Consider the following 21,383-nt stretch of genomic DNA (forward strand, 5'->3'; position numbering starts at 1 on the left):
ATGGTTAATGAATTTTATAAGCTTGCCTGAAGAGAATGGTTTTCAGAGTAGTTGCGCCCAAAAAAAAGTACTGTAACCAGGAATGGGAACCGGTAATAGGTGAGGATGATCGGCGAAGATCTTGAGCAAAAGATGTTAAGATGGAAGATATTTTGAGACAATTGAAGAGATGTATGTTGATGCAATTTTATTGATGACCTTGCATGTTAGTAGAAGTATTTTACATTGGATGCAGTAAAAAACAGACAACCAATGTAGAGACTAAAAGAGCAGATCAGCTGTGGAAGAGCGATTCGCAAGGAAAATCAATCTAGCCGCTGCAGGCAAAACAGATTGTAGGGGTAAGAGTCTGATTCAGGGAAGACCAGTATGACCTTAATTCATACGCCGGAAAATAGAGGTACCAGGTCCTTTTATAAATAACCTAGCAGGGTTACTTGTTGTTTGTAGAGATTTTCCAAATGAATAATTTTAATTGTTTTAAATTACTACTTAATTTACAATGCATCTGCATATATGATTTCAATGCTTCCTTGTACAACGTTGCAGGTTCTTCCGATAGGGGTCGGGAGGTGGAGGGTCTTGTTTTTAATGGTTCTAGAGTTGGAGATATCCACAGATTCCTCAAGAAGATATTGTCCACTTTAAAGGAATGCCCCTGTGCCTTAATTATAGTCATGGTGAAACACAGCTTGGTGAGGAACTTCAGGCGTTTGAACTGATTTAGTCTCTGGTTGATACATGTAGTATGAAGATACATTGCCCCTTGGCACAATCTATTAATGTGGTGGCCTCTATAATGTGGGATTTCAGGCCGCTCACTTGCAGTCATGTTCCTTCAGAGTTGTGGGGCATTGAGGTTCTGCAGTAACATCATAGGGGTTCCAACTTCAACATCAGTCTGTGAGGAGGCATTCCTGGAGAGTTAAGAGTCAACTACTGACTAGCGGACTGAGTCTTCATCATTCACTGCGCTGTCCACTGGCTCGTCCACTCCTTGCTGGGGAAATAGCGTAGCAGGTACTGTTTGAAGGCTGAAGTGCTGTCATACTTTGGTATTAAAAACTTCTCAAAACTTAATGAAACTGTTTAAGTCTAATACATTGGGTGTTTTCCCTTAAGATGAAAGTGGTAAACTATAATTTTATATATTCACGTACTTTCTTACAGGGAAACAATGGATGCTCTGTAGTCTCAAACGTAGGCTTCAATCAAGGTGTTTTGGATTTAGCAAATCAATTGTGAACTAAAAACTACTATTATGCCAAATTTCAACATTCTAGCTCTTCTAGAAGAGAATTAAACAATTTTGGACATACATACATCGACATGTTTTATATATATAGTAAGATTACTTATGAAACAATTAAATGGTCCTTTGAGGACCTTTGCAAACTGGTGATAGCCTGTCAACTCTGCATAAACCCACTCTTTGGGGTATATTTACTAAACTACGGGTTTGAAAAAGTGGAGATGTTGCCTATAGCAACCAATCAGATTCTAGTTATCATTTATTTAGTACATTCTACAAAATGATAACTAGAATCTGACTGGTTGCTATAGGCAACATATCTACTTTTTCAAACCCAGTTTAGTAAATATACCCCTTTGTCTCTTTAAAGGGATTGCCGACTTATAGACTAAAATCTGCCCCAATAAATTACGAAAAAAGTATCACATTTCTTTTCTTTTTTGCATCAATATTTTTATTCGAAGTATCACATTTCTTGATGTTTTCTAAAAAAATGTTTTGCTTAATTTACAACTTGATAACATTTTAGTTTTTTAAAACAAATTAGCATTAAATATAATCCATTTTAAAGCTACAGTACCATGTAGGAAAATATTTTCCTAACATGGTCCCTCACCTTAGTCATAGCCTCGGGGCTAATCACCTAGTAAGCTCTTGTCTCAATTAAAATTCTATATAGGTAACCTAATTATGGATTATATGACCATTCTGCTAGCAGCAGCACCTTGTTAATGGGGTTACGCTCATGAATTTATTTGAAAATTCATGCAACTCAGACTTCTGTTTGTATTACTATTTTACATGTTTTACATTAGATCTTTTCCTTGCTGGTTGGCAGATGAGTGCAGAGAGGTCTTCTTGTCTCTACACTTAAAAATCATAATACCCTGCAGAAACAAGTCTAGAGCAAAGACTATTTAGGAATATTATCCTCATAAACTGAGAACCTTGCAATATCACCCGGAAGGTGCATTATATGTTATGTCCCAGTTTTAAAATCATATTAAACTTTAGAAAGATGTCTATTACATCCTTATAATTCATAATTAGGCACCACAGCAATTACCTCTGATAAAACCAACATGATTTGGTGTCCCTTGCTTTTTTACCTTACCTTTGACTATTTTAATTTGGGGTAGTAAGATTGCATTTATCATTTAAAATTTGCATATGTACTTTAACGTGTTATATGGGGAACAGACTCGACATCTATAGTAATTCTCAATAGGGTGGTTGGACAGGGCCAATATGCGGAAATCAGGGCGGAATTAGTGGCGCTATATAAATAAATGATGATGATGATGTTGTTTGGGAGGTTCACGGGTGTACTTACGTTCCTTCAATCTTACACTTAAAATGTAGGAAATTATGTTAAAACTGATGTTTTAAAGAAAGTGCATTATGGTATTTTACACTTTATTAAACCGCCTTCCTGCTTTTAATTGAACGAAATGTTTAAAATGTCCCCTGAGAGCAAACATTTTATGACATTTTATTGCATGTCCAATTCAAACAAAATAATGGGTTGTCAGATTATAACTTAAAAAAAATATTCATTCTATATATTTTTTTTTTTCATATTTCTTTTTTTTATCGTGCAGTAACTGTTATCAATGGATGCCAGTGTGGTTGCAGGAACAGAAGAGACAGATGTTCCAATTACAAACTAACAATGCACTGCCATCTAGTGGAGCCTAACAACTGCACAGTCAGGAGTACATTAGATTTTCATGAACACATTCAGAAATATTAACAGCCAAACAAGATAAAGACATGTTGATAATATTTGTAGTTTGCCCAACAATATAACCTTATATGTAATATATGTCATATGAATGCACATTATGGAACTGTTAACTGTATATGCACATACTTTGCCATCCACACGACTGCAAATACTGGTGCAACTATAGATCTGTTCGGGCAAAAACTGAGCCGAGACCATTTCATAAACTGAAACAATTGCCTTAGATCAGTGAGGGGCAACGTAAAAGTGGTGGAGGGCCTGCACTGGGTAGAGAAGGCTACATGACATGGAAATCTGCTGCCTGCGGGCTGCCGTTGCCTTAGATGGTCATAGAAAAGCCTTGGAGGGCCCCAACCACCCTTTATGAAAGGGAGTGTTTACATTACTTAAAAAGAGCGTGCAATACACTTTAGGTACAAGCTAAAGTAAAGCCACAAAGGTGTGTTTATATTTAATGTCTGCAAAGATGACCCAGTGGTTCCCAGTGGAAAAATATATTAGTTAGAATGTCAATACAAAAGTAGTAATCACAATATAAGGATGTGTGTGTTTGTACAGAATGCTGTGTTTCTTGCACTGTAATAATCAGTCAGCTCGGCATGTGAAAGAAAGGCACAGTTCTAAAATTCCTCTTATTCTGTATAATCTCTACCTTTTGTTATATTGTGCGCAAGTAAAGCCACTATTCGACATTAATAGATATATATATATATATATATATATATATATATATATATATATATATATATATATCACATACTGTGTATTACCGAGCTGAATAATATACATGAGATAACTGTAGTGTTTATAGATAACCAATATGTCCACCATGCCATCGTTCACTCCTCTGCAGCAGGTTGGAGGTGGAGGTGCTTCTCCATGACAATGACTGACAGCTTGGCAGCTATACCTCTCCCTGTCCAAGTTCTTATGCCCAGATTCTTATACCCAGATTCCAATGGAAACGTATATTGAGACCTGCTTGTATTTTAATACAGTTGCAAATACACTCAAGTTCTGTGCTTGATTATTAAACACATTAATTACGTGCAGGTCACATCCAAAGATGAACAAGCCCCAGAATGTCTGGAAGACTCCTGAATTTCAGGGACTACCAGGAGAATAGGCTACTCCCCCAGGTTTCTGATTTTCTCTCTTATGATGTGGGCGTGGTTCTGTTGACGAATCACATGATAGTACAGTGGGGGGCAGACGTTATAATTAATCACACCCCTGCACTTGTCCAATGGATCTCTCCAAAAAGTAGGCACGTTTGTAATGTAGGAGGGTAACAGGGTGTTATATCAATGATGATGTTAGTGTAGTGAGTCTTATAATAGCTCCATGATTTATGTTGTATTAGTGTGTGTGTAGCATTGTGTGGCGTGGTAGGTAGTGTGCTATGGGGTGGTATGGTGGCAGTATAGGAACAAACACACTTTTCTTTGCATTTCATCACATGCTTATACATGCCTACTCCTTAACCTACATTTGGTGAAAAAATAATATAAAACACATCTCTGTACAAAATACTCACAGCTGTAAAACGTACAAAAATGGATATGTTTATGGTCATGGCTGATGACATTTTTAGACTATCCCCAATGATGATGAAATTATAAAACTACACTATACCAGAAAAAAATAACAATATAGTGCCAATCATCAGTGGATTGTAATTAGAAATTAGTGTATCATTAATGTTTTATAATATGAAGTTACTGTAATATTTGTTTAAGCTCTTGTAAATAACTACAGTTATTACAAGTCACCTCGAATTTCTAGGACCTTTATAGAAGCATTCTGCAAACTACCTTGTGCTTTTCTATGGCCTCTGTGGCTTCTAATGTCAATTACAAATTAAAGTAGGAAATGTATTACCCCTCATATCTATACCAACTAAGTGAAGATACGTTTATTTATTAATCTGTACATAATCTCCAAAAGTGATAAACACTTTAGTGTTAAGAAGAGACTCTCAGAATGGATGTACTTCACCTGATGGCTGTTGGTTTCAGTCACTTTGACATCCAAGGATCCTGTTAGCACCGCATACCAACACGTGCCGATGTCCCCCTGACGATACACTGCAACCAAAGGAAAACAATTCATATAGAAGCTTTCTAAATTAACTTTTTACATTTTAGAAGTACATTATTTTACCATTTACAATTGGGTACATACCAGAGAACAGGATTCATAATGGATAATATTGCAATTGTACAATAAAAATGCAGATTAACACTACTGTTACCATATAAGCATGTCAGTATACTTTTATGTGTATAATTTCTATAATGGTATTTTGAAATGCAATACATGCACTGTTAAAGGTCACTAGGTAATCATAGCTACTGTATGACACAAATTATTGGTCTGATAATGGTAATCAGGGTGTGCAATGTATCTTTTAACGCCATAGAACCCTGCCTACTGAAACAGCAAGCAAGAGTATTTTCGTCCAGTTCAGGCAATATTAGATACACTCTGCTAGACTGTAGCTAACAAGCAATTGTACAAAGATAGATAGTTTATTTCAATATTTTACCTTTATCTTTAAATATGTAGAATATATATATATTTGGCACTTATTCAGGCCTTTAAAACAACTGGAATGATACCCTCATCTTACCCATAAATGACTTTCCCTCCAGACTATTTGGATAACAAGACAACTTACTGCATCAAATGAGGGGTGACCTTTCATGCTAAAGACTTGAATGCACAATAGTTTCTTAACAGTGACATTATAGCAGAAAATAACATTTTTTTTCATTTATTAACTAAAAAAAATGTAAACCCGTTGAAGTGGATTATGAAACAAATTCTCACATTGGGCCAAATATTGAACTAACATTTGGGGGTATATGTACTAAACTGCGGGTTTGAAAAAGTGGAGGTTTTGCCTGTAGCAACCAATCAGATTTTAGCTAGCGTTTTTTTTTTTTATTGCATTCTACAAAATGACAGCTAGAATCTGAATAGTTGCTATAGGCAACATCTCCACTTTTTCAAACCCACAGATTAATAAATATACCCCTTGGATTGACATCCCTTGATTTTTTTATTAGCAGGGCAAATAACTTTAAAACATATTTGAAGATTCTTTTAAAAAAAATGTTTATGAAGATAATAAAGTCTTAAAATTACATGGTTTCCCTACACAAACTTTGGGACACTACAAGTGTGGAGTATCAAAATGTACATGTCAGTATATCTACAAGAAGTAGAATAACTCTGAGACGTCTATCACAGGAAAACAATTCCCAATTAAATTATTTATAAGCTGTAATTTGAAGTTTGCATTATAGACACCAGTACATAGGACATATCACACGACTATTGAAAACACAATTTATAGAACATAGACATAATTAGATTAGATTATTAGGGTGTATGTATTTATAAGTAGATATCCTTCTTTAATAATATTCAATTTTGGGAACCATTTATATTTTAGCATTAATGCAATTTCTGATATATATTTGCTAGAAAGAGTTTACTATTATGGCCATTACCATCCAGTCATAGTTAGACATTGTAGTGTAGAGGTCATTCTAAGGTCTGTCATAGGGGAAATGGGTTTAATTCCCATCAAGATTCAATTTATATTTTTTGTGAATGATTGAACTATTTATGAATGCATTAAGGTCATATGAAGGGGTTAATGCAAAACAATGATACTATAACAAGCCAGATCCATAAATTAGACAAAACATTTTTAATAACTATTAAGGGTAGATAAAAAAAAAAAGGGAGCATCATATTTATATAAAACACATATTTGTATTATTTATACATGCTATCTAATGAATGATAAAGATAATTGGGTACTCCAACAGAACTTTATGCTGGGGCATGGTCCTTTTAAATACATGGATCCCAACTGACCTTTCTGATTATTATAGTACTGTAACACTAGAACGCATCAATCACATCTATGCTCTATGACAACGGGGACTTTCAGCCAAGTCGGAGACATTGAACTTTCTTTGATGACATCAGTGGGAGATAACATGAGCATGGCGGAGGAACATACAAAATGATTCTGCAGTGTCAGTGTAACTGGATCCAGGCAACATTGGAGTGGTGAGACTTTATACCAGCTGTCGGCTAGAGTGACAGGACTGTTCCGTCTATTCTCTATGTACTCCTAATTAATGAACTGTGCTCAATTAACTCCAAACTGCTGCTTGATCTATTGATTACTATTTCACTAATGGCCACTCTCCCCGTTCAATATGTCCCATAATATTCTGAACTATTAAGCTGTAACAGATTTTAAGTGCCTATATGGTGTACGTCCTATGTAAAAGTATTTATGTAACGTGCTGCAGGTCTGCACCCCGTCTGTATGGACTGACTTAGCACAGAGGGTGCCACGAGGACACTTGTAAACACACCACTTTATTTACATAAATATAAGGCACTTAATTGTCTGGTGAGCGCAAATGATAAACAGAAAATAAATAAAAGGGCAGAGTTGTTTTTTTTTAAAGAGGGGAATACCATTTTTGAAATTTGGGTGCACCCACTTTGCAAACAGGGGGGCGGGGTAAGATTGTTTTTCTAAAAAATGTTCCCCCCTTGTATTTGTATAAATATTTTCTTTTTCCTATGTGTTTGGTGATCACCATACAAAAAACAACAAAGAAGTACCCAAATTGAAAAAGGGGACATTCCTTTTTCAAACAAGGGTAGCCCTTTTATTTATTTATATATATATATATATATATATATATATATATATATATATATATATATAGCTATTAGAACAGGAAAAGGGGGCAACCTTGTTTGAAAGTGGGGGGTGCCATAAAACTACTCCTCCGCTCCAGCATTTTTATGAAACCCACGGATCGCCGTGGGAAGTGTCCAGGGGGTTTTCTTTTAGCCCCGTCACCAGAGGACAGATGGGACTAGTCCCATAGAGTCTTGGGGCATACTGCAGTGCAAGTCACACTAATGCTCAGCAGCGGAGGGGTTAATGGGACTCTTTGCACCAATGATAAGAATAAAAAAGGAATTAGCGCCACTGCCTTACACAATCATACTTCCATAAGTTTATGATACTTTTTGACTTGGAAAATTGGGATTTTGCAATTTGCTAAACAGATTCAAGTAAAATGTGATGGGCCGCCTCTGTCACCTCCACCCATCGAGGAGTGAGCATAATTAACATTAATTTAAACATAACATTTTAAATAAAAGATCTATCCTGACCAGGCTCGGCCCATGTCACCCAGCGCTGGTGTATGATGAAGGTGGTGGAGATGGCGGATATAGGGGTACCGGGAAGGGAAACCTGCTTGTGAAACTCGCTGATTGTAACAAGTAGCAGGGTGATTAAGCAGCTTGTCGCCAACATACACTAGGGGCTAGATTTACTAAACTGCGGGTTTGAAAAAGTGGAGATGTTGCCTATAGCAACCAATCAGATTCTAGTTATCATTTATTTAGTGCATTCTACAAAATGATAGCTAGAATCTGATTGGTTGCCATAGGCAACATCTCCACTTTTTCAAACCCGCAGCTTAGTAAATATACCCCTAAGTGTCATTTCTATTTTAATAACAGCATATGTTTGTTTTGTAAACATATTTTTATTGCATTTTTACACTACATGACATACATTGAATAATGCAGAACCACTATGAAATAAAGATATTTCAAGCCACCAAGGAGTTCCTCGACCTTCTAACATCCATGCATATTTTTATTATCATTTCCTTAAATTATGTTTAATACATTTAACATTTATGTTTAATTACTTACTTTCTTTTTTATTAGAAAGAAATGCTGTCAAAAAAGCCATGTTATTAAAAGATGTGTATATTTCTCTGACCAATCTTGTGTGGTGGTAAGAGGAGCCAGCCGGGTTAAGGGGTCATTATTATACTATACCTAATAGGGCCATCCTGGGGTATCAGTGGGATGTGTAGTCTCTGATTGCAGCAGCTAATATGACGGAATGAGGAATGAAGTAAAGAAACACTAGATATTGCCTAAATATACTAGGTGAACAATACTGCCAGCCTCGGACTGGCCTGCAGGGCAGCAGGACTATCCACCGGTAGGCCCCGACACCTGATAGCCCCGCCCACTTCCTTGGGGGGGCGGAGCAAAGTAAAGATGGTCCTGATCGATTTTCATAAAAACAGAAAGCTCAGACTATCTACTATGATAGCTGTCCACCGCTTCTCTCTGCTCCCCAGCCTCCCAGCTGCTGCTGTAAGCCTCTCAGTGACAGGCAGCAGCTGTGAGATGAGATCAGGTGAACTGCAGGGGAATGACTCGTTATCATGTGATCGTGACTCTGCTTCCTAGTTCATCAACTTCCTGCTGCTGCTGCTGTGAGAAGAAGGAGGCTCTACTGTTAAGAGAGGCTGTGTACGTACAGTATTTCTATTTCTCTCATCTTCCAATTATTTGTCCTGTTTACATGCATACCTCATATTCATGCTGCTATTACTATTTATTTACATCTTGTGATACCATTTAGCACAGGCACTTGTTACCCACTTGTTGTCCTTTTTCCATCTCCCTTTTTGTGCCTGATCCCTATTTCTCTTTTTCATAATTATTTGTCCTACTTTATGGAAGTGGAAGTAGAGGATATATCATGAAAATACTGGCACCTGAATATTATTCAGTGTGTGTACTGCAGTGCTCACCTACATATTGATGACATACTTGTTTTAGAGAATGCCAGTTATTCTAATAGGGAAAAATGAATAAAACACTATCAGAAATATATGAGTATATGTTATCAAGTGATTCTTTAAGAACTAATCTAATACTAACATGTCACCAAGGACAGGTTGTTTTGTTGTATTGCTGACAGAATAATTGAGGTGTGGAGAGCAGTCACACCATATTGTTGTTTCTCGCAAGTATCCAAGCAAACATCTGGTATTGTGTATTTGTATAGATGTACATATTTATATATATATATATATATATATATATATATATATATATATATATATATATATATGTATAGCTCAGTGGTTCCCAAGGCATGTGCCGTGGCTCCCTGGGGTGCCTCGGTGATCTCACAGGGGTGCCTCGTGGCCAGTGTTAAGCAAGGCGGGGGACTACTTGGTAATTATTTTGGCTTAATGGTGCCTTGAAAAAATTATGGAGGCCCTAAGGGTGCCTTGAACTGAAAAAGAGGATAGGGTAGGGGGGTTAGTTTTGGACAATATAAAAGCACTACTTGTAAACATAAAATTATACTGTTAATGGGGAGGCTGTTAAACTAAATGAAAAAATGTCCATAACTGTATGTTACAACCATTGATGGTTAATTTATGTGCTTTCATTTAAAAGCTGCTGTTTAATTTTCTATTTCTAATGTATAGTTTTGTATTTAATCATACATTTGTTTATCAGTATAAATAAAGGTTATTTATTGATTGATACACATTTCATCTCTATTTTCTTTACGTAATACATGTGAAATTGACCTGATTTGCAAGGTCCGCTTTTTCTTTATAGACTACACTTGGTGCTATACGTTGTCCTCTGTGGACAGACCACACCCCTTTAATGACTGGCCACACCCCCTCTTGCAGTTGGCCACACCCCAATGTAATGGGCCCCTATCACCGCATTTTCCCGGTGGGCCCTTTATGTCCCAGTCCGACACTGAATACTGCTGTCTTTGTATCTACAGTATCATCAGCTATTTATATAGCCCCACTAATTGTGCAGCACAGAGAACTCACTCACATCAGACCCTGCCCCATTGGAGCTTATAGTCTAAATCCCCTAACACACACACACACAGACCGAGAGACACTAAGGGCAGTCTTAATCGCAGCCAATTAACCTACTAGTATGTTTTTGGAGTGTGGGAGGAAACCGAAGCACCCGGAAGAAATCCACACAAACATGGGGAGAAAATACAAACTCTACACAGATAAGATCATGGTTGGGAATCAAAATCATAACCTTGGTGCTGTTAGGCAGAAGTGCTAACCACTAAACCACCGTGCTGTGCTGCCCACAGTATGGTTACATTATGCCCTCAAATGAACACTTAGTGAAATATAGTTACCCTTGTCACTGTCTGACATCACTCACCACCAAAGATAAGGATATATTGCACTGTTTCTTATATAGGCATTAACACCGATTATGTATTATAGACAGATTAATAACATATAATCAATATTACTAGAAATATATTATGTATTATTATCTTATAAAAAGTAGGGTAGGGTTCAAGTAGATAGAGCAGTAGAGAGGGGTAAATATGTCCATTTAACTCAGAGTACAGTGTAAACTTTTTCTACATTTGTATCTCAGCCCAATGCTGTATTTTGAAATTCAAAAGGAATTATTTTGCCATATAAGTGTGGTTGCACAAGGATAACTATATTGCATTATTACGGTATCTAGTCACTGCCAAAATCGGCTGTTCTTTCCATAAATCTCACCCTACATTATTAACATATGTTAATGAACTTTTTCCATGATAACTAATTTATTTATTTTAATCGCATATTATTTACAGATTGTTGGTTATACCTTTATCATCATCATCATCAGTTATTTATATAGCACCACTAATTCCGCAGCGCTGTACAGAGAACTCATTCACATCATACCTTCTGATGTTACTAAAGGTGTTCAGCGGTTGGGATGCTAAGCCACAACGCTTTTGTAACTTAAACAGGTTGCTGTTTATTTAAAGATGATAACACCAGATGAATGCAGTAACTCACAGTTGCTTGTAGTACATCAGTATTCAACAGTAACAACAGTTGCAGCAATCAGGCAATACATATATATATGCAGCACACACTTGTATGTAGATATGCTGGTATGCAAATGCAGTCTTATATTGATATACAGATGCAGGCAGGTTTTACTATATACTGCACAGCTGTGCAGTTACTTGTTGTGGCAGACTCCTCTAATATAGGCAGGGACAGTAGGCAGTCTCCGTTCACTATTATGAGGGCTTTTGGGGTTTAATATAGACTTAGCCATGCAGATAACTCTGCTGCGACTTGTCCTCTCGCTATCTAGAATTGAAAAGCTGAACTTCCGGTTTCGGAGGTCTGGACATGCGCAGTAGCACAAATCAGACATTGGAATCCTGCCCCACTTCCTGTTTCCTCCTAGACCACCAGGGAAAGTAGCGATTGTCATAGCAACCACGGGAGACAGAGCGTAAGCGCTCCTGATACATCAGCACTCCCTCGCTTAGCAACGTCTCCTGTCACCAAGAAAAACAATTTGACTTTATCTAACATTACAATTTTCAATAAAGTCTCTTTTTTCTGTAATAAGAAATTAAGGGTTAGTAAACAATGCAAGACATTAATTCTTGGAATTCTTTTGATTTTAGTCCAATGTCTTTTCTCAAGATTGATTGTAGATTGACTCACACAATTCACATCATATGTGGCGTCTGGTTGAGTCTCAATACTTGCAAACATTAAGCTTCCAACAGCAATTCTGTAAGGGATTATGCTCATTTCCTCTCTCTCTTCACTGCTTGTCCTTTGTCATTTTTAAGCTTTTATCCACAGGTGTATTAACTGGTTTTGCATCAAACATCCCATACTTGGTAAGTATATTTTTGATGCATGTCTGTTGATCAATTGTAACAGTTCCATCATTCAAATTTTGCACGATCCTCATGTCTAACAGCTTGTTTACAGGACCTAGATCCTTTAATTTGAACGTCTGTATCAACTGGTGTTTGGTATTGGTGATGTGTCTCTCTTGTCCTGCTAGTAACAGATCATCTACTTACACAACTAAGAAGGACATCTTTACCTCTATGGTTTTGTGATACAGACAATGATCAGTATCTGACCTATTAAAGTCCATGTCTAGCAGTACAGCATCAAGCTTTATGTACCAACATCGACCACTTTGTTTAAGTCCATAAAGTGACTTCTTTAGGAGGCAGACTTTACCTGCTTGGTAGACACCCTCGTTGTAGTGTTCAGGTGGCTCCATGTAAATCTCCTCTAAGAATTCTCCATTCAAGAATGCTGGGTCAAAGTCAAGCGGATACAACAACAAATCATGGATAGTGGAGATGGCAATTACTAACCTCAGGGTGCTGTATCTGGCAACAGGCGAGAAGATCACTCCGTAGTCGATCCCAGACTTTTGTGTGTAGCCCTTGGCAACAAGGCAGGATTTATAGTGTGCGATGGTACCGTTCGCATTCACTTTCTTACAAAAGACCCACTTATTCCTGATCCTTTTTCGGTTACTCGGCCTGTCAACTACAGTCCATGTATGATTGTCATCCAGAGCTGTTAACTCTGTATCAATGGCCGTTTTCCACTGTTCCCAGTCGTCGCTTGATTTTGCCTCTTCAATGTTTTGCGGTTCACAAAAGGCTAGATTAGCGAACTCCTCGCTATATCTCCTAGGGGGAATACCTTTGGTGCTCCTCGTCGAACTTCTGTTTTCCGGTTGGATATCCGCAATTACATTTTCTGACTCAGACACGCTTTCTGCTGCCTGAACATCCAGTGTCACTAACTTTTCTTGTGGTTGCTGATCCACTACTCCACTAGGTGTCGTGTTTTCGTGAAACACCACATCTCTGGATTTGATAAAACGTTTGTTGTTAATGTCCCAAAGTCTGTATCCTTTACTCTGTTGGCAGTACCCGAGCATGATACACTCCACTGACTTGGTATCTAACTTACGTTGCTTTTCTTTAGGAATATGTGCATGCGCCTTACAGCCGAATACATGGAGATGGTTGACACTTGGCTTTTTATCGGACCATGCTTCCAGTGGCGTTTTACCTTTAACAGCTACTGTGGGCGCTCGGTTTTTAAGGTAGACTGCAGTGGACACTGCTTAAGCCCAAAAACTTTTCTCCAAAACTGCGTCATTCAACATAGTCTGTGCTCGTTCAACAATTGTTCTGTTTGCTCGTTCACTCCCACCGTTCTGTTCTGGTGTGTAGGCAATTGTTAATTGGTGCTGTATGCCATATTTTCTTAAGAATTCTGCTAAAGTCCCATTGTCGTATTCTCCGCCATTGTCGGATCTCAAGACTTTTAGTTTCAGACCCATTTGAGTCTTTACAAGGCTCTTGTATTCCGCAATTTCCTCTACGACTTCACTCTTAGCTCTTATGAAGTAGAAGTGTGTCATCCTAGTTGCGTCATCAATGAGTGTGAGAAAATATCTATAGCCATTGACCATCGGACCACACACATCTATGCACTAGAGCTAGGGGTGCTTCAGCTCTAGTTGCTGACTTGGGTAAGGGGCAATGAGTTTGCGTAGCCTTTATGCAGCTCCCGCATGTCGGTCTCTCTGAACTGTTCACAGTGATGCCTGTCACAATCCCATCAGCCAGCTTCTGGACGTTGTCATATCCCAGATGACCCAATCTCCTATGCCACAGCTCCATTGATTTACTGTTATCTGACCTCTCTCAAGGATGCTTATAGCGGTAAGTTTGGTTCCCAACTCTGGTACATACAATACATCTTGGATATTTGTGATGATGGTTTCACCTTTTATACTCGGACTGTGATAGTCCCAACTTTTTGTTGCAGTAAGAACTTTTCCACTGATTCCTTTTACTGTAACTGGATAACATGGTTTCAACGAACTGAACCAATCCTGATTGCAGCTGAAATGTCTTGTGGCCCCGAGTCCATATACCAGTAGTCTTTCTGATGACTATCTGCTACATTCAATGCTGACTCATTAGGTTTTTCACGTTTATTCTCTTGCGCACCACTTCTAACTTTTAGTCTGCATTCAGACCCATCTTATGACATACAAAGCATTTGTACTTGGGCTTCTTGGACTTCGTACCTTTTGTGAGTAGAGCGGAACTCTCAGCATTTGCTTTGACAGGAATTCTCTGTTTGAACTGCAGCAGCTTAGTTCTCACGATTTATGTCGTCAACTTGGTATCGTTGGACTCCAAAGCTATTACAAGGAAATCATACTCTGGTGTGAGATCCTGCAGCATCACCATTACGACTTCCTCGTCGTCCACCTGTGCTCCCACAGATGCCAATTGCTGGGATATCGACAGCATTTTGTCTATATACTCATCCATGTTCTCACAAGTAGTCAATTTAGTCCCGTACAGTGTACACCTCAAGTTTATCCTTCTCATCAGACCTTTGTCCTCATCTGCATTTTTCAGAGCAGTCCACATCTATTTGCTGAATCTTTATCATTAATGATAGAATACACGTGCTGTTCTACAGCTAAGCCTATGGTGCCCATGGCTCTATTCACCTCACCAGCATTTGGACTGGCTTCTGGATCTACTGTGACTTTCCACAACTTCTCCCACATTAATTGCATTTGCATTGCTAATTTCCACATTGCATAATTTTCAGAACCTTTTAATTTAACAAAGATCATACTGGTGCCTGTACTGTGCATTTTTCTTTGTGTAGTGAATAAAGGACTATTCTTCCAAAATAAAAGCTTCCTTTTATTCTTTTGCACTTGTTATCATTCTTTACGTATTAAGCGTTTACTTTAACACACGGTGCTGGGCCCATAACCTGTTGGTTATACCTTCTGATGTTACTAAAGGTGTTCAGCGGTTTTAATGTGGATGTTAAGCCACAACGCTTTTGTAACTTAAACAGGTTGCTGTTTATTTAAAGATGATAACAACAGATGAATGTAGTTACTCACAGTTGTTTGTAGTACAGCAGTATTCAGCAGTAACAACAGTTGCAGCAATCAGACAATACAGATATATATGCAGCACACACTTGTAGGTAGATATGCTGGTATGCAGATGCAGTCTTATATAGATATACAGATGCAGGCAGGTTTTACTATATACTGCACAGCCGTGCAGTTACTTGATGTGGTCAGGGACAGTAGGGAGCCTCCGTTCACTATTATGAGGGCTTTTGGGGTTTTATACACACTTAGCCAAGCAGCTAACTCTGCTGCGACTTGTCCTCTCACTATCTATAAAGTATGTGCGGCGCGAAAAGCTGAACTTCCGGTTTCAGAGGTCTGGGCATGCGCAGTAGCGCAAATCAGACATTGTAGTCCTGCCCCACTTCCTGTTTCCTCCTAGACTACCAGGGAAAGTAGCGGTTGCCATAGCAACCACAGGAGATGGAGCAAAAGCGCTCCTGATACACTAACACAGATTACTTATTAGGTGCAGGTTATAAATTTAACTCTATTTCGGCAAATGTGTTTTGAGATCTTAAAATGCTAGTTGGAACTTTAGCGATGACCCTGTGTCATGCATCACATTCACAGTCACTTACACGTAACTCCTTTCTCCAAACTCTCATAGTAACCACAGAAACAAATCTGCTGGAGCAGGTTCGGATGAAACCTCTCAAACGCTTTGACTCCCTTCAGACGGGAAAATATTATGTCCACATCTTCTCCAGATCGTTCCAGTGGCCTACAATATAACCGAAAAAAGAAACTCAGACACATGACTGTAACTGAATGGAAGGTTAAAAAACAAATATTAATGCGTCATAAATATTTAAATACATAGACGTAATGTGAGGTTCATAAGCTGGGTGCGTGTGAAGCTAAGAATGAGCATATGAAGCGTAGCAGCCATCATTAGAACTCTATCAGACACACATCACGTCATGGAACAAAGAATGTAGAAAGTGACTAAGTATAGAATGTTATTATTGCCACACTCTCAAGGTTCTTTTAAAGGTTTTTAGAACTTTTGATTAAACAATCAGACTGACACAAATCTTCCAGTTTTACAACTACAACTTAGTATTAGAAAAACAATTAAATAATACAAGAAATATATCAGATTCAGTTAGTAAGCATTGCTATTAAAGCATTAATCCCATGAGGTCTGATATATATATATATATATATATATATATATATATATATATATATATATATATATATATATATATATATATATATATAAATCACTGTTGCAAGCTACAAGAAGAATGTTACCATTTCTCCTTGGTTTGTTTCTTCAGGCTGCTATTAACGATTGCTAAATCTGCACAGTGTCAGGGACTGCCATGGTAACCACAGTCACAGGTACATTATGTAGTGCGCAAAGATGCTTTGGATCATCCTCAAAGCTCTGGCTGCTTTGTGTACTGTTAAATCTTCCCTTTCTACGTGGGATTGCTGCTTTATCTCCTCAATATGAGGTATGACCAAGCTTTAGCTTCTGTTCGAAGACATGACTCTGTTAGACGTGAACAGCTGAGGCATAATGATATGGCATTAAGGGAAAAGTCCCAACACAGAAACCCGAGGACTAATCTAAAGAGTGTTAGCTGTTTTTTCATACCCTCTTTTCTGCTCATGAATACATCAAATAATTTGCATGTACCCAATACATGCAAGTTAGTGATAAGTGGTATGTATTCAATTAAAAACGGTGTGTGAACATAACTCCACTGGTTAACATAAATACCAGTACCAAAAAAAGATATTCTATTTAAATAGTATTTTGTGCAGCTGGATAAAATGTGTGGTCATTAGTGCAATAAGTGTAAACAAAAAATACAAAACTTCACAATTTCTCCCCATCCTTCCTAGTCTCGTTATCTGCCTTTTCTGAGTGTATCAGTCGCTGACCTTCATCTAGTAGAAACTGTCCTGAAAATTCTGTACAAGATACATATATTCTATTAACTCCTTCTACACTGTACACATCAAAGGCTGGAATGTAGCCAAAGCACTGGCTAATTGCTATATACAGTGTGGCTGATTCGGTTCCAGTAACTTGTACACAGAACAATTTCTACTAAATGAAGGTCAGTATCTGATATACTGAGAAAAGACAGATAAGGACTGTTGACACTTTTGTGGGAGTCTCGGAAGGATTGCAGAATAATAATAATCAAACATAATAATGATCATGAAGGTTTACCAGGTGCACAGGGTTTGGAAAGGGCTGTCCGGGGGCCGGCGCTGGAACAGAACCTTTTGTTGGAAGAAACAAAAGGTTTCCTGGCACTGTCTGGAACTAAAGTGGCTTCATGTAATGAAACAACTGTAGTCTCACTGGTTGATGTTGCTAAGGTTTCATTGGCTGTTTCAATGTTCATATCACAGGGATAATGGAGAGTGCAACCAAATGTGTGAGTCATGAGTCTTTCAATCTAATTCATGCACAGCTGCACCTCCGGTAAGAGAGAATTCTCCCAAATCCACCTCCACCTTCATGTGCTCAGAGATCATTTCAGCAGTGGAAAGCGGTAGCTAAAATGTAAAACATTTCAATATATTGTGTGTTATTGAGTGTGCAGCCATTTAAATGTCCACAGCCTGTATGACCAATGTTATAATTGTAAGTGCAATTTTTACTTTTTAATTACACTCTTTTTAGATAAACACTAGATCCACTGAAATTTGTTACATCGTCTAGCGCTCTGCACTACTAAAACAAGGTTTCATTGGCTGTAACATTCTAATTGGAGAAACACTGTTGTTCTACTTCTGCAGTCACTCATTGACTGCAAAGGAGGAAGTGTTTAGAAAAAGTCAGGAATAAGAATAGTGTTGCTGTATGTTATAGATTAGGAGGTTAGGTCAATTTAATAAAAGTTAAAAGAAGAAAGCATCCCCACTATCCCCGTGTGTGTTAAATAATGGGAAATGTATCTTCATTTCAATCCTGTATTCACAAAATAAAGTAGGAAGCTGGGTTGTCAGGTCATTTTGCGAATAAAGGATTGAAATAAAGATACATTTTACAGTGTTTAACATACCTGTAGAGACTGTGACTGCTATCTTAATTTGTTGGATTGTTGTTGACAGCAGGGGAGCCATGTATGCATGCACGCACTGAAGATCAATCACAACATAGCTCCGCAGGAGAGTCAGAGTGAGATATGGTGCTTCACATCTGCATTAATGTTAGGTGAAGTTATCAAGAACCGATGATAGGAAGTACTAAGAAAGTAAAATATATGTCAGTCTCACCTACCCCACTGCTATCCCCTACTCACTCACTCCTGCTGATTTCTAAGATTGCCCCCCACCACAGGCATTTGATCATTTGAGTAATATAAATCAGCATTCTATGTCCATATGCAGTCAGAGTGAGCATGCGTATGCTTTGTGAGGTGTTCCCACAGTGGGCTTGCTTTTGCTCATAATGGGTATGTTTCATGTGACGTTTGGCCAGAGTAGGTGCAATTTGCTATAGTGAGAATCCATTGCACTAAATTAGGCCCTCACCCATACAGGTCAGGCCCTCCATACCAACTTAATCGGACAGCAATATGATAGGAACGTGCTGTGTTTGGAAAGCAGCACAACCTTAATAAGCTGTCGGGCATGCAGTGACAAATGTCAACACTAGAGGTCCTCAGAATCCATGCTAAATTGTTTATGATGAATGCACACAATTAAGTCATGTAATACACCACAGGTTGAAATACGTAGTTTGTGAAAACTGTCTCTAAACAACTTTTATTGTGCTGCCTCTCAATAGAACATTACATATATAAGGATACATGATATAAGGAGTCAATTCAGAACCAAAATGATCTTTTCTTATGATTTTACAATTGTCACATCCAAGCTCCAGTAGACCCTGTAGTTTTACAAGTATCAGCATTCTCTGGCAGCCATGGGTATGCTGACACCTGTAGTTCTACAAGCGCCATTTATGTAGGGGCACATATTAATTTTTTTTTTTTTTACTATAAACAATTAATTATTTCCTCAGCACCCACCAGCCAGGAATGTCGGGATGAGCCCCAGTACTATCAGCACAGAGCTGTTTTTTCCTAGCTTCAGGGTGTCTGTATTTCTTTGAAGGCCTGACTCCTCTAGAGAAATCATTTTTTAATTTTAAATAAATTATTTTTGGTTCCACGTGCCCTTTTTCTTGATATTTCTTTAAATACTAGGTTACTGATAACTAGGGAAAAAATGCTATAATACACCATTAATGAGAGAAACCAAGAACTACACAAATAAGAAATAAAAAAATTATATTAATGTGTATTAAAAAAGTAGAACTTAAATGAATAGAGCAGACATTGACTGAAGACGCAAGCTAGAGTGGGATGCGGTCATTATATCACATAGGTTCCACCCCTCTACCCATTTGTATGCTTTTACTTATATTAAAAACACTTGCAAAAGCATAGTTTTTAACCCCCCTTCCCCTGGAGATAACTAGCCTTAAATTATTAACATTGTAAAAGTAACATTTTGCCAGTAGTATGCCTCTATAGACATAGGCTTCATGCTTTGCAATTATGTTATTGTTTCACTTTCTTGTACTGCTCTGCTATACTGCAAGCTATTATTGTTGTCAGTGATTTGTAAGGCGGCAGAGTTTCACGTTACAGAACAATAGGGAAACCAGTGTGTTCAAGGTAAATAGGGAATATTAAATATGCCATTCTGCATGTCATTTCCGTACACTGCCACCACCCCTCTCCTGTCCCTAGGAAGAAGGAAGAAAAGACCCCTGCACCAAAGCTTCTCCCTGAGGCCTGAACCTCTGCCTCCACTGTCCCATCTGCTTCTGGACAAGGGAAGCCCAGCCAGGACAACCCCAGAGAACTCCCACCCTGGAACCCTGGATGAGGCAGACCTTCGTTCTGAAGCTGAAGGAAGTGGACAAAAGAGTTCCAGATATGACCGCTGAGACATTTGGAAAGAAGGTGGTCCTTGAACAAGGATTCTCGAGGCTGAAACCTCAGCATTCAGACCTACATCAAGGGGATCTTCTACATCACCTTTACCTCCATAGCAATCTGCAAGAGATACTGGGAGGCGGCGAACTCAGCAAGACCGGAATTTCCAGTTTCTCGATTTGTGGGGAACTACACCATCCAGAGAGAGGAAAGAAGAGTAATGGTCTCCATAAGGAATCCTCACACCCCTGGCAAAGATATCGCTATCTTCCTGAACCGCTTCTGCTCCATGGTCAAGGACCCCTCCAAGATCCTGGATGCCAACGGTTTCTGGATAGGCAAGTGGTCCCTTATTATCAGGCTGAGGAAAAAAGACACTGCAGCAGATAGTCTCCAGCACCTGCCAGTATGCTTTGCCCTGGGCGGCTCTGCCGGCCTTCTCCACTACGCGGATCAGCCAAGGAACTGCAGGAAGTGCGGGGAAGCAGACCACATGTCGAGAAGCTGCAAAGTTTCAGCCTGCAGGAACTGCAGAGTGGCAGGGCACGAGACCAAGGACTGCCCAAGAAAGACATCCTGCAACCTCTGCGGCCTGGCCAGCCACATCTACAAGGACTGTCCCCTGAGGGCTAGAACCTACGTTGCAGCAGCCGGGAAAGGACAGCTGGAAGTGGACCTGCCCCTGCCCTGCAGCCCAAGCCAGCCCAGAAGAAGCAGCAGAAGCCCTAACCGCAGCCACGAGTGGGTAAAAACTTTCCCCCCTTCTCTCCCGACCCTCCTT

At 38.7% G+C, this 21,383-nt stretch overlaps 1 protein-coding gene across 3 annotated transcripts in view; it reads right to left on the minus strand.

Annotated features, from left to right (window-relative positions):
- Positions 1–21,383, minus strand: part of RAPGEF4 (Rap guanine nucleotide exchange factor 4) — a 231,008-nt gene that overhangs the window by 195,681 nt on the left and 13,944 nt on the right. For all 3 annotated transcript variants that reach the window (XM_075180634.1, XM_075180633.1, XM_075180632.1), the window contains exons 2-3: positions 16,262–16,404; positions 4,998–5,086 (exon numbers count right to left, since the gene is read on the minus strand). In XM_075180634.1, the coding sequence (XP_075036735.1) occupies positions 4,998–5,086; positions 16,262–16,404 (232 nt within the window). The remainder of the gene's footprint in view (positions 1–4,997; positions 5,087–16,261; positions 16,405–21,383) is intronic.

This window comes from Mixophyes fleayi, chromosome 7 (genome assembly GCF_038048845.1).
Source record: "Mixophyes fleayi isolate aMixFle1 chromosome 7, aMixFle1.hap1, whole genome shotgun sequence".
In the NCBI taxonomy this organism is placed as follows: Eukaryota; Metazoa; Chordata; class Amphibia; order Anura; family Limnodynastidae; genus Mixophyes; species Mixophyes fleayi.